At 38.6% G+C, this 17,159-nt stretch overlaps 1 protein-coding gene across 1 annotated transcript in view; it reads left to right on the top strand.

Moving 5' to 3' along the window:
• Positions 1–15,808, top strand: part of Chic2 (cysteine rich hydrophobic domain 2) — a 32,654-nt gene extending 16,846 nt beyond the window's left edge. Inside the window, exons 4-6 of the mRNA XM_051170278.1 lie at positions 11,638–11,694; positions 11,858–11,917; positions 15,098–15,808. Coding sequence (XP_051026235.1) covers positions 11,638–11,694; positions 11,858–11,917; positions 15,098–15,148 — 168 coding nt within the window. The 3' untranslated portion in view covers positions 15,149–15,808. The remainder of the gene's footprint in view (positions 1–11,637; positions 11,695–11,857; positions 11,918–15,097) is intronic.
• The last annotated feature ends 1,351 nt before the right edge of the window (positions 15,809–17,159 follow it).

Genomic DNA, 17,159 nt, shown 5'->3' with positions numbered 1-17,159 from the left:
CATTCATCAGTGTGAAGGCATGGGATTGTGTGTGGTGTTGGTGATTCTGAGTAAGATTTGCTGTATTCTTATGTGAAGATAGGAGTGGAACTACTGAGTCATGTAGTAATTTTGTGCTTTATTTTATGAGAAACTTCAAAACTCTTTTCAAAAGCGGGCAAGTAATTTTGCATTCACACAAGCGTTGTGTGGGAGGTGTAGTTGCTCAGTGTCCTTGCCAGGGCTTGGTAATGTTCAGAGAGGGCAGTTGTTCTGAAAGATACGTCATGGTACTTGCAGTTACCCTGTCCTTTTAAGTAATGATACTGTGTTTATTTGCCACTTACTTTCTTGCTTTTGTAGTATTTGAGGCCTGTGGGATATAGCTCAGGAGTAGAGTGCCTACCTACAATGTGCAAGGCTCTGAGACTCTAGCAATACAAAAACAAAACAAAGGAAGAAATGAAAGATCAAGTTAGTTGAAACAAATTGCCCTTTTCCTCCTGTTTTTGATGTGGTGTCTCACTGTAACTGCCTGGCCTCACACTCAGAAAGACCTACCTGCTTTTCACTCCCATGTTACAGATGGGATTAAAGGCATGTGCTACCACACTCAGCCTTCTTATTTATTAATTTTTTTAAGAGTTCAAACCTCCATTTACTTATCCACTTGTCATTACTTTAAATCCTTGAGAGATGTAGCATCACACAGATTCACGTCCAGCAGCCTTAGGGGAAAGCAGGAGGGTTGCTTTGGAATTTGACACAAACCATGCTGCTGTTTCCATGGGCTCTGATAATCCCAAATTATACTGGTTTTGTTCAGTTTGTCACCAGGAGGATTATGTTATTGTTTGCTTTGAACAAATCGTATCTCTTACCTAAGTAGAATTTGATTTTTACATTGGACATAAACTTTTTATTTTAGACCAGCTGTGTTGTGTGGTCCCTTTGGTTTTGGAGATATCACCTGCAACCAACATATAAATGGCCTCGTAGATTTTTAGACCTATTTGCCTTTATAAGTCCTGTTCTCAGCAGACCTCATGACTCCAAAATGGTTATTTGTTGGGATGTATATATTCGTGCTTACTTAGCATTCAGAATGACCTGGCTTTGAAGTGTGTGTTAGTGTGTGTTTATTTATGTGTACTGCATGCATATAGGAGCCTGTTGAGGTGCGAGGAGGGTGTTAGATCTTCTGGAACCAAGTTACAGATGGTTGTGAGCTTCATGGGAGTACTGGGAATCGACCCCAGTTCTCTGCAAAAATAGCAAGTGCTCTTAACCTCTGAACCATGTTAAATGTCTGACTTTTAAAATGGTTGTTTTCTTTGTTGAATTTGGATAGTGTCTCATTATATAACCCATACTGAGGCTTGAACTTTGTACTGTCCTGTCTCAGCCTTGGGAGTGTTGAAAGTATAATGCGTGTACCACTATGCTAGGCTTGGGAGTGTCTAATGTAACCCTGACCTAAGTACCTTGTTAGGTATGTGTCGTCGTCGTTGTTATTATTATAGTATTCTGTCTTTTCTATTTTCTTATCAGAGACTTTAGCAGAGCCAAAGTTTTTTATTTTGGTGAAGTCTCATTCATCAGTTAAAAAATTGTGCTTTTATGCCAGACATACAAATCTCAACTCTTAGTATGTTGAGGTAGGCATCTCTGAGTTCAAGGCCAGCCTGGTCTACATAGTGAATTCCAGGCTAGCTAGATCATCATAGTGAAACTTTGTCTCCAAAAACAAAGGAAAACAAAACAAAAAAGCTAAAACAAACCCCAACAACAACAAAAACAGTGCCTTTACTATCATGTCTACTATTTTGTCTAAAGCAAAGTTGTGAAGATTTTGATCTCTCCTGTATTTTGTGTAAGTATGACAAGAAGAGGAGGTCAAAGTTCATGTTTTGACGTATTATTCTTTAGACTTTGCAGCACCTTTGGTTGCAAAGATGGTCCTTTTAGTATTAACTGAACAATCAATCAGTCGTGCTTGTCCCCACCACACCCCCTTTGGTTTTTTGAGACAGGGTTTCACTGTGTAGGCTTGCCTGTCCTGGACTCTTGTAACTAGGCTGGCATTGAACTCACAGAGATCCGCCTGCCTCTGCCTTCCTGAGTTCTGGGATTTAAGGCATGCGCCACCATGCCCAGCTGGTCAGTCATATTTATATGAATCTCTTTCCGGACAACATTGTGTTCCAGTCATGTTGATCTTAGCCTTAATATCACAATGTCTTATTTACTATAGCTTATTTATTTTAGATTAGTGATCAGTGGGATGAGTTTTCCAAGTTTGTGTGTCCCCTCCTTTTTGAGATGACTGTAACCCCCTGATCTTCTTACCTCCAAGTTCCAGGATTACAGGCGTGTTACCACATCTGGTTTGTCAGGCAATTTAGGCAGGGCTGGAACAAGTGAGCTACATTCCTAGCCCTGAAATTTTGTTCTACTTCAAGATCTTTTTTTTTTTTTTTTTAAAGATTGTGGTATTTAGTATTTATATAGTATTCTGCCTGCATGTGAGCCAGCAGGCCAGAAGAGGGCGCCAGATCTCATTATAGATGGTTGTGAGCCACCAGATGGTTGCTGGGAATTGAACTCAGGACCTTTGGAAGAACAGCCAGTGTTCTTAACCTCTGAGCTATCTCTCCAGCCCTCAAGATCGTTTTTTTATTTTATTTTATTTTTCAGGTAAATTTTAAGCTTAGCTTGTAACACAACTTCTGACTTTTTTATTTATTTATTTGTGTGTGTGTGTGTGTGTGTGTGTGTGTGTGTGTGTGTGTAAAGTTTTGCCTGCATGTATGTCTGTGCATCGTGCCCTGCAAAGAGAAGAGTCCTCTGCGGCAGTGTCAATACTCTTGAACCTGTGGAGATCCTGAACCTTACTGGTGCTTGGAAAATAGTTCAGTCTGGAACTGAAGTACCCAGTGCAAAGAACGAAATCATATAGTACGGCTTAATTGTGAAAGAGACTAGTCGGGCCAGTTTTCATTGAGGAAGAATGAATTTGAGGTGCTGGGGATTTGGCTTAGTGGTTAAGAGCATAGGACTTGAATTTGGTCCCCAGAACCCATGTTCACAGCCACTTATAACTCCAGCTCTAGGGAATCTGATGGCCCTTTTCTGGCCTTCACTGTCACCTGCACTCAGCCAGCACACATTCATGTGCCACCTCCCCCCATAATTAAAAATAAAACTTTAAAAGATTTTCTGTTTAAAATTTTTTATAACAATGTATTTTGATTTTTTCCTCTTTCCACAACTCTCTCTTTCCCCCCCGCCTCTCTGCCCACCTGGCGTCATGTGTTCTCCCCCTCCGCTTCTCTTGAATCACTGGTCAGTACTCAGAATCTACACTGTACTTGTCGTGCATGGTCTCCAAGGAGAAGCTAGTAATCACAACCAAATACTTGGAGGTTTGGCAGTGCTGGAGTCCAGAAAGAGTAGGTGTTCTGGGAAAGATCATTTTCAATAACAGAGGAAGAAATAAGGCACACTCACACCCACAGGCTCAGCTCTTTATACCAACATGCTGTGAAGGAAGGAAGACAAAAGCATGCCCACAGCCGCCCCTCCCTCCACCCCCCTATTTTTCTAGTTTCTACCTCAGTCACTCAGACAGAAAGTCTAGCCTCATTCCTCCTTTCTGAAATAGTTTTGCTCTTGTGTTGGTTGGTTTTATGTCAACTTGACATAAGCTATGGGAAGTGGGACCCAATTGAGAATGTCTGTAAGATTTGCCTGTTGGCAAGTCTGTGAAGGCATTTTCTTTATTGATGATTGATATGGGAGGGCCCAGGTGACTGGGGGCCATGCTGTCACTGAGCAGGTGGGCGTGGGTGGTATAAGAAAGCAGGCTGCGCAAGCTGTGGGGAGTAAGCTAGTGAGTAGCACTCCTCCATGGCTTGGCGTCACCTTCCACCTCCATGTTCCTGCTCTGACTTCTCTCAGTGATAGAATTCACCCGAGAGTTTGCAGACCACTGAGTCAGCCGTGGCTTTTGCTTCTATATCATTTTTTAAATCTTTGCTTTTATTTTTTTAGCTTTGCAGGGCTTGAGATAGAATATAAGGCCTGTGCATGCTAAATCAGTATTCTTCCATTAACCTACATCTTAGTTCTTTTGTTTTACTTAAAAAAATAAGTAACTAAAACTAGTTAGCCTTGTGTAGTTCAAGCAGTACAGGTTGGCCTTGAACTTGTAATCTCCTGTGTGTGCCTCCTGAGTGCCAGGATTATAGATGTGCACTGTGTTACACTTGGCTTTGTTTTACTTTATAAGACTTTGTTTAGGAACTTTATTTATTGGGTTCTGTCTTGGTCACTATTCCATTTCTGTGAAGAGACACCATGACCAAGGTGTCTCTTGTAAAAGAAAGTCTTTAATTGTTGGCTTGCTTATAGTGTTAGAGACTTATCCGTTGTCCTCCCGCAGGGAGCATGTCTGCCAGCTGGAGAAGCAGATGAGGGCTACCTTCTGATGGGCTGGGGGCGCACCGCCTGTCACCAAGACTGTCTGGGCCTGGGGTGGCTTTTTTCTTTTTTGGTAGTTTTTCGAGACAAGGTTTCTCTGTGTAGCCTTGGCTGTCCTGGACTCTCTTTGTAAACCAGGCTGACCTCGAACTCACAGAGATCCACCTGCCTCTGCCTCCCGTGTGCTGGGGTTAAAGGCCTGGTGTGGCTTTTTGAGACCTCAGTGCCTGCCTGCAGCTACACACTATCTCCAACAAGGTCATACCTATTCCCACAAGGCTCTACCTCCTAATCCTAATCTTTCTCAAATGGGGCCACTCCTTGCTGACAAAGCATTCAAGTATATGAGCCTATAAGGGCCATTCTTATTCAAACCACCGCAGGTTCTGACCTTCTAACCAGTCCTTCCTAATACAGTTTCTAGTGAAGCTTGCCCCGCCCCCATTCTGTCTTTTGTAAAAACCGTGTGAATTTACTCATATAGAGATTGAGAGTGGGCTGGAGACATGGCTCAGCCATTAAAAACATTTGTGCTCTTCTAGAGGACTTCAGTTCAGCTCTGGTCACCCATTATCAGGTAGTTTGTAGCTGCCTGTAATGCCAGCTCCAGGGACTCCTATGCCTCTGGCTTCTGTAGGCACCTGTCCTCATGTGCATGTATCCAGATATGGATTAAAAATAATAAAGATCATCTTAAAGAGAAAGCAAAGATTAAGAGTGCTGTTTAATGAGTTAATGCAGTGCAGGAAAAAGGAAACCAAACTGAAAGAATTGAGTTTTCTTATCTAGTTCTAGATATTGGATCTGTGGGGATTTCTGTTCTTTAATCATTATCTTTTCAGTATAAAATACAAGGCAAACAAGTAGTTAAAATCTTATTTGAGATCTCTATTTTAGATTTCTTTTGAATTCTTAAATCAGAAACTCAAGAAAGGAGCTCTCATAAAAAACTGCTTGTGCATGAACAGCGTATTTACTGCTGTTTCATTGTAAAGAAAGTGGCTCTTATATAAATGAAGGCATTTGTGTGGATAGTACTGATGCTCTGTTTTGTTTTGTGATAGGGTTTTATTATAGTGCCCAGACTGGCCTAGTCCTTCTGCCTCAGCTCCTCTAAGTTCTGGAATTTTAAGTACTCATTTTCCTGCCCTGTTTGATCATCTGTTTTTAATTAAAATAAAAATATTGTGAATGTTTAGCAGTGTTACTGGGACCTTACAGATGTGTTTGAATCCGAGGGCTGGGAAAATGGGGGAAATAGGAAAATATATTAAATATGTATTTAGGTGAGTTGGTTATTTAAGGCAGATGTTGGTAGCTTGGGTGACTTGCATGTCTTAGTTGATGTTTCTGTTAGGATAGCTTTAGAAACATATTCTTTACACACTCTTTTTCTCCTTTTTTTTTTTTTTTTCCCCCAAGATAGGGTTTCTCTGTAACAGAGCCCGGCTGTTCTGGACTCATTTTGTAGACCAGGCCGGCTTTGAACTCACAGCGATCCGCCTGCCTCTGCCTATGGAGTGCTGGGATTAAAGGCGTGCGCCACCAGGCCCGGCTTATTTACATATTCATAGCTCTGTCCTATTATGGAAAGGTTGACAGCTCTATGATGGAACCTTGGGTTTAGATCAGCACCACTGTGTTGTAGGGTAGCTTTAAATTTCTTGTCCTGTAAGATTCCATTTTTATATGTAAAATGAAAGTAGTCCAAGCTGCTACAAGTCTTACTGGTCAGGCCCTGAGTGGCAAGGCACACATGTGCGCTTGTATTCTTGTTCTCCTATTGTTTAATGTAATCAGCCAGGAGGTGTCTTTTAGTTTTTTACTCTTTTCTCACTATCAGTTCTAAGACAAAACAAATCCCAGAACTCCTTAATGGTATTTTATCTTAATGACAGTTATTTGGCTTTTTTTTTTTTTTAGTTTAGTTTTAAGGAATCTTAACACAGAATTTTCTCAAATATTATCATCAAATATTAATTTCCTTAAAATGTTGTGCAGCTTTTTATGTTGTGCTTTCCTGGAAAATGTCCAAAACTTTTGGCATTCATAAAGTACTAGTATAACCTAAAACAAATTAAGATTCACTTGCTAACCTGATGAAATGCTATGCAACTGTGTGTCACTGAGCTCCTTTAAAGTCTCCACTGAGTGCTGCAGGAAGAGGGTGTCTGTGGTGGCCAGATGTTGTTGGTGTCTCTCTCTCTAACTGTTCCCTAACAGCAGTGTGTCCAAATGCTGGGCAAGGCTGTCTTACTGCGGCTGCACTGGTAACAGTCAGTGTCCATGTGCAGAGCTTTAGAGGAGGTTTTACATACAGGAAGGACATTTCTTTTGAGGACTCAGTTCATATTTTTGTTTATCTTGGCAAATTCCAGGTTTTGTATGTGTAATCATATAATTATATATTTGTATATATTGTTTTCAGCTTATTACTGGAATTGAGATTTAAGGTTAATCCAGAACAAACAGAAGTAGATCATATAATTGTCTCTTTAAGTTAAAATAATTCATTGTAAATTATGTGCACTTTCCTTCTAGTAGCCTCAAAACCATTATTGTTTTACGTATTTCCACAATTTCCATTTGTATAAATGTAGAAGGATGGATCCTTACTTGAAAAATTCATAAAGATTCAAAATAAAATTATGAATGCATTAGAGGTATTATTCTAGTTAAATCTTAATTGGCAAATTACAAACGTATCAGTTTGAATTTCAAATGTCTTAAATAAGAAATTGAACCTTTGAAATTTGCCTTGACATTGTTTAATACAACGAACAAATCTAGTTCAAATAAGTTTTAATTGCAAGTTTAAGTTGTTGAACTTTTATAAATAGTTGTAAAATTTTGAAAAAGCATTTTTTCAAACAGTTGGTTATGGATAAAGTAATCACTTGGGGTGAATATTAAGTAATGGTGGTAATGAATCCAAGATGCTGAAGCTGGTTCCTTATCCTGAAAACTTATGTTCAGTGGCGCATCGTGTGAACTTATGTATGGGAGTAATACTTTATTCCTCAGGAAGGCAGACTGCTTAGGGACACCTACAAAAAGGTCTTAGGATAAATCAGATTTCAATTTTGAGGAAATCTTAGCTTTATATTTTAGGATCTAAGCTTTTTTTGTGGTTTATATCTTACTATTTTAAGCTTTCTTTAAGTTACTTATCAATTCTTTTTAGAAGTTAACACTGTATGTCATATTTATTATTAATAATTGATTAATCATCCTCTTAGCCATTTTATGATATCTAATCTTTTAATTTCCTTTGTAATTTTTGTGTTTCAACTCTTTTCCACAGTTCTATCAAAAATTGGTACCAAAGGCAACAAAAATAAACCCAAATGCTTAGCTTCAGTCTCTATTGCCTATTCAGTAATTGAACTGTTTTGAATTTTAGTCACTCCAGTATAGCTGAGCAATTATGTTAGAACTGTGTAACAGTGAGAAAATATATAACTGTAAAGATGTTGAAACGAAAGATGTTAATACTGACTGTTTAACAGCTTGTCATTCAGAATGAGCCCCAGGAGGAAGGCTGATGGGGTCTGGATACTGGGCGCTGCTGTTCTAAAGCAGGTTCAGGGCGTGGTCCGGTTTGCTTACGTGGTGCAAGGTGGTGTCTTGGTCCTTTTAATTCAAGACTCCATGTGATAAAAGCAGGTTTCTTGTTGGCAGCCTGGGCAAAAGGAAGGAGGATTCGTGGTAAAGAGCCACTAACCTGTCTTTCCACCCCAGGGCGGGAGTACTGAAAAGGATTAAGGCCCGCTGTAGGGAACTTGTCCTGCAGCCGGCCTGCACTGCCCTTTCTCCTGTTCTTTCAGCTAAACAGAAGGGTTTTTTTAGTTCCCATGGCTGTATCAATCTGGTGTTTTCTCAAGCACTAAATTAAATTCTTTTAAGAAAGCTAATATGACTTAGTTTTAGAATATGACCTAGAAGGACTTTTTTTTATTCGTAGTTCGTGTTAGATATGTATATTTTTGTGATGCGTATTAAAATATTTAGAATTTGCAAGTCAGTATAATCACTTAAAATTAAACAGCAGGTATTTATATGATAAGATTTGCTTGTCCAGTTAATAGATACCGGGTTTGGCTGTGTTGAATTTTATATTTCATTAGAATAGCTATCTGACAACTAATGGACATAGACTCTTAACTTTTATTTCTAGATGACTGTAATTAAAATGTTCTTTCCATTGAAGTTTAAAAGCTTTGAAATAGCTTTTATAATGCTGAAATGTCATATTTCCCCTACTCTCTGCCAAATTGGTATTGTACTTCATCTTGAAAATATATTTTGATTTTGTGAACTAAAAATAATTGCATAGTATGAAACATTCTCTATAGTTAAGCCCTTTTTCCCCTTCTATTTAATTTGATCTTTTGTTGTTACTAACAAATAATTTGTGACACAATTTCTTTTTTTACTTTTTTTTTTTTTTTAATCATTTCTAGAATCACTATACTTGTCACCTTAGTGTGCTAGAAATGTTCTACTCAAATCAAGGGTTGCTTTCTGGTTTTGTGTGTTCTCACCTGCTCCTCACTGTAAATCATTGAGATGTCAAGTGCAGTGATTAATTGAGCTGCACGTGCAAGTGCCTTTTTTTCACCTGTCAAGCAGGAAAGAAGTCTTATAGCAAGATTAGATGGTGCTAATTCACAGCTTTGCTTCAAACTCCCAACAGTGTAGAGATAGTGAATATTTAGATGATTATACAGAGTATGGCATAGCAAACTTTGTTTGCTTTAGAATTTTTAATATTGTGGGATACAATTATTATATCCAACCCTGTCATTAAACTCCTAATTAGAGGCAATGAATAAATGCCAAGTTCCTACATGAGTATTTTAGAATTTTAAATTCATACGTTGTAATTATCCTTTACACAAATATTGGCATAGTAGTTGACTTAAGTAAAAGTAAATAATGTTAAGATGGTAACTGCCGTGTGTGTGTCTTTGTATATGTATGGATGGTAATGAGATGTTCTCACTGAATAGCATGGCTTAAATTTCTGACAACTTGTGATATGGTAAAAACCACTTTTTGAGTAATAAATATTTGCAGAATGCAGTGTTAAGTTTTTAGGAACTATTTTTATATAATTTTAATATAAAACCACAGACTTCAAAAGCTACTTCTTCCTACCCTGTTTCTTTAATTTCCCCATCCCCTTTAAACCATCAGTAAACGTAAAACCTCAAATTGTATAGTAATCTTAATCTATTATTAAAAGATTCTAGAAAGGAAGATTACAAGGTGGATTCAGGTTTTGAAATGGTTTTACCATTGGTTTAGCAGCGGGTGGGCAGGCAGATGCCTGCTCACAGTAGAACCTTTTGCCGTTTTTCACCATTGATAGAGTAGCCTTTCAGAGTCAATGAGCTCTGTCAATGTGAGCTTGTCAAGGCTACAACTTCATAGACCTGCGAGGCGGCTTGAGAGGTCAGCCCTTTTCAGGTCGCTGTGATGCAAATGAACTTCAGTGCTTAAACAACTATTGGAATTTTTATGTCTGCTCCTTGTTCTTTTTTCTTCACAAAGTCATTGACGAGACATTCAGTGCTTTTTAAATTGGAAGTTGCATTGTGCTAAAGACCTAGTACAGATTTACGGAGGGCTGAAAGCAGTTAGATCATGTTCTTTTCATGGTGCGATTAGAATCAAATCGATTTCCCTACAGCCTTCAGCATTCAGATGGCAATTTTAACAAAGCTTGGGGGCTAGACAAGGGACAAAACGACTGAACTGAATGTTAATTACACTCTGCAGCCTTATTTTCTTTTGATTTGGGGCTGACTGGCAACTAAATTAACAAAAAGTGTGACCATAACTGCTGCCCTATTTTCATTTAAAAGGAGAGCTGCCTCTAAAAGGCTATCTTACAAAGAAACAAGTGAGGGCTGCTGATCATTGCTAACAAGGGCACTTTTTCTTTTAAAATTCTTGCCAAAAAGACTGTTAAAAATTGTAATAAATTAGTCATTGACATATTATTGTCAGAAGTAGTTGATTTTCTTATTTTTATGACATAAAACTTGAAAATACAAGCACTCATGGTAATGTGTTGGCAGTTGTGAATTATAATTGGCACCTATGTGACTTCAGTGTCTTTACGTGTTCAACGTGCTGAAGTGTAACCCTGGAACTGGATGACAGTAGAGACTTTAAGTTCATCCTAACGTGTTTTATGTAAGTCTTCACAACGCCTCGTTCCCACCAGTTCTCACCTCGCCCGTCCTTGATTGGCATGCGAGTTTTCATGTGGTTATCAGGATTTATTTACAGTTGTGCTACATTTAAACTCAGTGGACGCCTCTTCCCTCTCAAGAAAGCTGCAGCTGCATCAAGTTGCAGTTGATCGTGCGGCAGTCCCTCGCACACCTGCAGAGTGCAGTCCCTCGCACACCTGCAGAGTGCAGTCCCTCGCACACCTGCAGAGTGCAGTCCCACGCTGACACCTGGCTCCACGCAGTAGCTCCTTACTCATACTTCCAGGCAAGAAGCCGGCGCCGGGCTTTGTGCTCTGCAGTGCAGTAACAGAGGGAGATGAGTTGCTCAGCTGACTCCCGATAGAGCACCCATTGGATTAGCAATCGAATTTACTCTCAGATACCACTTTTATGTTGCTTTAAATAAAAATTTGGCACTGTTGGAAAACTGCAGTAACCAGCATACTGGGTTTTCTCATACAATCCTAAAATTAGCTTGATTCTGTAACTCTGTTCCTCCTTTATTAATCTTCAATTGGCAAGATTTTTTTTTCTTCCAGATTTACCCTAAAGGCCATTTGTATTTTCTTAACTAATATTTAAATTATTATTATTTTAAAATAGAGAATTACTATTTAATGCAGTATTTCAGTACTGCAAAATGTCTCCTAAGAAGTGGGGATTTAAGTTTAAATTTGGTAAAAGACATTTGCTTTTTTAGGCTGATAGCTTTAAGTCAGAGGCTAGTAAGTACAAAATACTTGAAAAATATATGCACATATATTTAAAAGAAAATTCATGTTGACTTAAAAACTACTGTTTCTGATGAGGTTGCTGCTTAGTGCTGGAACACGGAGAGGACAGGCCATCTTGCCTTTTCACACAGAAAGCAGCTGCAAACCAGCTTTTCTAAAGCCAGTCAAGAGTAAACTCTCCCTCATTTGTCTTCCAGACACGAAGATCGATTGAGAAGTTATTAGAATGGGAAAACAATAGGTTATACCACAAGGTGAGTACTGCGGGGAGCAGCTTCGTACTGTTGGGGTCTGAACTGCACAGTATGGAAACAGATGCTTTTGTTGGACTCAAATATGAAAGGTGGACGAATGGGTGAGTCTTGTGCCCAGGAAAATGGAGCTCATTTCTCTTCTTTTGCCCTCCGTCATGTCTAGCTGTGCTTGCACTGGAGGCTGAGCAAAAGGAAATGTGAAACGAACAACATGATGGAATATGTAAGTTAAAGGGCTGTTTTGTGAGTTTCTCTATTAAATGATCATTTATTTTGTTTCTGATCTTATTCTTTCCATGATTATTAATCAGCAAAGGTGTCAGGAGCTTAATCTCCCCAGTGCAAGGATTTTCTACGGTTCACAGATGCCTGGGTTTCATGTGCAAGGCTGATTTATAAAGTTATGAATGACTTGAAGACAAGGCTCCACTGTGTTCTGAAAAATAATAAATTAATTGCCAAGATAAAATGGCCTGAACACGTGTTGATGGAGTGTGAAATTTTAGATGCTGTATAAAGAATAACCACAACCTTGGTTACGCAGCACGTCAGATATGGCGTTTTATATAATGCTAATGAGTTTCCAAGTATGGAAGAGAACCTTTCAGCTGGGCCGCTGGAGCCTGAGAAGCCTTCATGGGCTTGCTGCCTGTGTTCCTAGTAGCTGTACACGGTTTTCTAAACCGTTCCTAGAATGCTGTTTTGTACAGTTACCTTAAATGCAAACAGATGTTGGCCAACCTGTTTTGTCTTTTAAAAGATGGCATACACATACATAAATGTACACACACAATAGTTTTAGAAATTCAATTTATTGATGTCCTGGCTTATTTGAATAATTGTTCTTCTTTTTGAAAAGTTCAGAATACTTTTAAGAAGCCATGAACTTATTCTTCCTTGAGCTTGAGTGTTTTACTTGAGAACATGGATAGATTAGTAGATTAAAAGAAAAAATTTAAGAAAGGAGTTAATTGTTAAAACTAAAACCAGTCTTTGTGAAGGACCCAGTGTAACATTTCTGAAGAATTTTCTCTGTTCTTTGAAACATACAACCGTGTGTGTGTGTGTGTGTGTGTGTGTGTGTGTGTGTGTGTGTGTGTGTGTGAGAGAGAGAGAGAGACTGATTTTTAAAAGTGTTTAAATAGTTGAAAAATAATCATAAAACCATTTCCTGGTTCTTTCATTATCAAACAGCCGAATTTTTCTCTCCTTGAACATCAAAGATATTTCATGTGTTCTCTTCCCAACCCCCAAACAATCTCTATTCATAAACTAAGTAATTTAGTAACATGACATCACATGTTAATTCTAAGGTTGAGAAAGACACGTACTGCTTCTTTATAACCATAAAACAGGAACAGCTGAGAGACTCCTTAGAGCTTGACCTGGCCAGGTACTAGTCATTTATCGCTGGTGGTAAGAGGTCTGTTACCCATTGGAAGGACAGCAATAGATTTGGGAGATATTTCAAGGGTTTCGTGAAATAATAATTTGCTAGTATACATTTATAAACCCAAACACCAAGCTTAAACCTGAAGCTTTAATTACTTTTTGATGTTTCTAAAAGAAACAGGAAAAGAAAAAATGAAAGCTAATGCCAACCTGGATGCAGCCCAGTCGTAGAATGTGTGCCTACCACACAAGGGCTCGGTCGGATCTCTGCACTGGGAAAAGGAAAATCTAAGTTACGATTTCCAAGTGGAGCTGTATGGGAAAAGCTCATTCATACAGTGTATACAGAAATTCTTTCATTACAGTTAAATTAGTAGCTCTTTAAAACATTGTGAACTGTATACTGCCATGAAAACATTTAGTTTACCTTGAATTTTTATATGAGTAAGTGCTTTTAAATGAGTTGTATTTCACGGGATCATAGAAGGTGTGTACAAAGTACTTTTCCTTTCTTTGTTTCCTTTTTCTTTCTTTGTTTTCATTTTCAAGACGTCTCTCTGTGTAGCCTTCGCGCCTCAGGAACTTGCTCCTAGACCAGGCTGGCCTTGAACTCACAGATAACCACCTGCTTCTGCCTCCCAAGTAGTGGGTTTAAAGGCGTGTGCCATGATGCCTAGCTTAAAATTGGCTTTTAAAGTGATTTTTTTTTTTTTAGATTTTCTTAGAATATGTGTATTTGTGGTATTTGAAAATAGGGATAAACAAAGCCTGAAAAGCTCTTTAAAAGCATGTATCATAATCACACATAATCTAGTAAGAAGAAAATCCCTCCTTACTTAATTAATTTGAGGCTTTCTACAGTGTCTATATCTTTGGCATTGAAGGCTGGAAGAGGGCATTGGATACTTTGGAACTGGAGTTAGTGGTTGTTGTGAGCCACCATGTGGGTGCTGGGAACCAAACCCAGGTCCAAACCCAGGTCCTTTGCAAGAGCAAAGGACCTATTAACTACTAAGCTATCATTCTAGACCCAAAAATAAACATTTCAAACATACATTTATGTATAGTTGGACAACTTCAAACATGTATAGAATGTATTTTGTCACCTCCCCCCCACAATTTCTCTTCTTTCACTCAAACCTCTGGAACCCTTCTTCCCAGCACAGCTGCCTTCTAGTCATGTTTGCTTGTTTATTGTTTATTGTTTTTTCTTTAAAAGAAATAATCTGCTGGGTTTAATTAGGGTTGCTTGCATGTGGTTGGTGAAGGATTGTTTCCTGCATCATGGGCAGCTTACCAGTGCCTGCATGGCATGGCTCCCCCTCCTCAGCAGTATGGACTCCAGTAGTTCTCAGTTACAGCGTAAGGTTGCATGAGTCCTTTCCCCATCTGCCCTGGAGTCTCGGCCTGTAAAATGGTGTGCAAGTAACTGTGGCTGTTGTGAGTTGGTGAGTGCAGTGAGTGTGTCATGTCCAGACAGTGGGTTCTTACATTCTTTTCTCCCCCTCTTCCTTAATGATGTCGAGCCTTTGCTGTGGGGTGAGCAATGGAGACGCTTGACTTGTTCTCAGTGAGAACACAGTGTGCTAGGAAGTAGTGCCCTGTCTTCTAAGTAAATAGTAGGTCAGCAAAGTGGCATGGGTGACACCTGAGGCTTCCTGCAGGGGAACTAGAGAAGGAAAAGAGTGTTTTTGAACAAGAATGGAGGTGCTTTCTTTACTGAGGCAAATCAAAAAGCCAGTAAAACTCAAGTGAAAAAGAAAGGTCCTGGCCCAGATGGTTAGGCAAGCGCATGATAGACCCTCCCAGTCAGGACACAGGTCCTGAGGAAAGTGAGCACACCCACCAGGAGAAAGTATTCACATCAAGTAAAATTTCACTAGTAAAAATGCTTTATCTGTCAAAGGCTTTTGTTTTGTTTTTCATTTTTTTGGTTTAAGAATATGACTGATGTTTTAAGGTTAAGAAATGTTTTAAGTTGCTTAAAGCCTTTTTCTTCTCCTTTTTACAGGTCATCCTCATAGAATTTTTACCAAAGACACCGATTTTTCGACCAGATTAGCATTTGCTTTATTTATAGAGACTTTCCAAGTGTGTTGTCTTTCCAATGGTGCCTTGCTTGGTGCTCTCCTGCTGGTGATATGATGCTGGTTCTACAGAATCGGGTGGTGTTTTTGTTTGTTTTGTTTTTTAAATAACCGCATGTTCTATGTGTGCATATTTGTCAAACTTTGCAAGTTATTTCATACAGATGTTTAATACTTAAGTTATTGTGCTCTTTTCTGTTATATATTCTGATTTTCAAGGATTACTTTTTGTATTCTCAAAAAAAAAATACATTTGAACTTAGCATAAAAAATGGCCAGCCTTTGTTATTTTGTCAACAAGGTTCACACAGTCATTTATTTATTAGTTCCTTAACATAGAAAAGCATACTTGTTATCTGTTCTAACACTCTCTTGGACTTTTTTTTCTTTCTTTTAGAATTTGCCACAATAGTTACTTGAAAACTGTAGGTTTTCTCACAAAGCCTTTTGGGCCCTGCTCTGACCTTTCTCACACAGTTCCTTATGTTTAGTCTCAGCAGATACACCTTAACTTTATGAAGAACTAGCAGCAGTTTTCAAAGTATCTATCCTCACAATGGTAATGCCCCTAGAGTAGACGGATCATGAGTGTGTGTTCGCACCTGTGGTCACTAGAGCTCAGCCTCGCCGTGCAGTGGCTTCTGTCTGTGGGCTCCAGGCGGAAGCAGTAAAGGGGCCGGACTTGGGTTGTGTGTAGCTGTTCCTTTTAAAAATAAAAGTAAAGTTTGTTTCCCAGACTAACATCATTATAGAATGGATGTGTTTCTGAATAGTTTGGAAAGAAAACAAAAGTTACAGAATTAAAAATCATCTGGTATTTGATGCCCCACTGGTAGATAGTTACGAAGAGCAGATCGTTACTAAGAAATAGAGGGCACATTTTATACTATTTTCAGTCTGCCCAGTCATCTCAATCCAGTTACATCCTTTTTTTGATTGAAAATTGTATATTTAAGATCAAACCAGGTTAGCTTGTTGCTTTTAAATATACACATACATGTATGTATTTTTTTTCTGTTTGGTTGTACATATCTCCACACTGTAGATTTCGGAATGGCCTGTGTGTAGGTAGACTTTCTTTTTTATAAGCCTAAAATTATACACATTTTAATGTGTGTCAAGAACTTGTTCCATATAGTTGTGGTATTGAGCAATAATGTGAATAACATTTGAAATTATATAAACTATGCTTAATAATTTGTATTAAGAATTGGTACTCCCCCTTGTATTAAATCTTTTAAATACCAATTTTGTTAATTTATATACCTATATTTTTAAAAGTGTTTCTTGTATTTCTCTAAAGTACTGTGCTTCTCTCTATATATATATTTGAATAGCTAAATGCCAGTATCTTGTAGCCTATATGGGACTTTAGGAATTGTTAAAACTTTGATTTAAAGTCCAGTCTGCCCCGCGGGCCCCCCCCCCCCCCCGCCCAGTATGTGACCCCACCCCCACCCCCACCCCCCCAGGAGCTCAACAACTTGAATCCATAGAAAACTTTTCCGTGAAGCCCTCAGAGTACAAAGGATTTTAGTGTTTCACACCTTTATTTAACCTTTGTCTAGTTGGTGTGTCTGACCACCTTATTAGCGCAGTTCCAAGTAATGCTCCTCTAAACTCCAGTGTTTCTGGGTTTCTCTGTGAAATGATTGTATACTCTTGCAGTGCTTCAGAAAGCAGAAAACTATGATGACCACACAGACTATGCAAGAGTGAACCCTGGATGCAGCTGTCAATCTCTAGAATGACACAGCTATTGGCTTGAGAGGAAACTGACCTAGTTAAGGTCCTTTTTTTTCCTATTGTTGGTCCGTTGTAGTTTCAAAATTATATTGTTGTAAGAACATTATTCACAATTAATATTGAGTATAGGATTTTAAAAGCTTTTATAACTGTAATTAGAAATGTGTTTGCTGCTAAAAAAAATTCCCTAGAAGTGTACATCCCCATACTTCAAATACACACAGAGTACCACCAAAACGC

This window comes from Acomys russatus, chromosome 28 (assembly GCF_903995435.1).
Source record: "Acomys russatus chromosome 28, mAcoRus1.1, whole genome shotgun sequence".
NCBI classification, from domain to species: Eukaryota; Metazoa; Chordata; class Mammalia; order Rodentia; family Muridae; genus Acomys; species Acomys russatus.
This window is presented reverse-complemented; position numbering and strand designations above follow the sequence as displayed.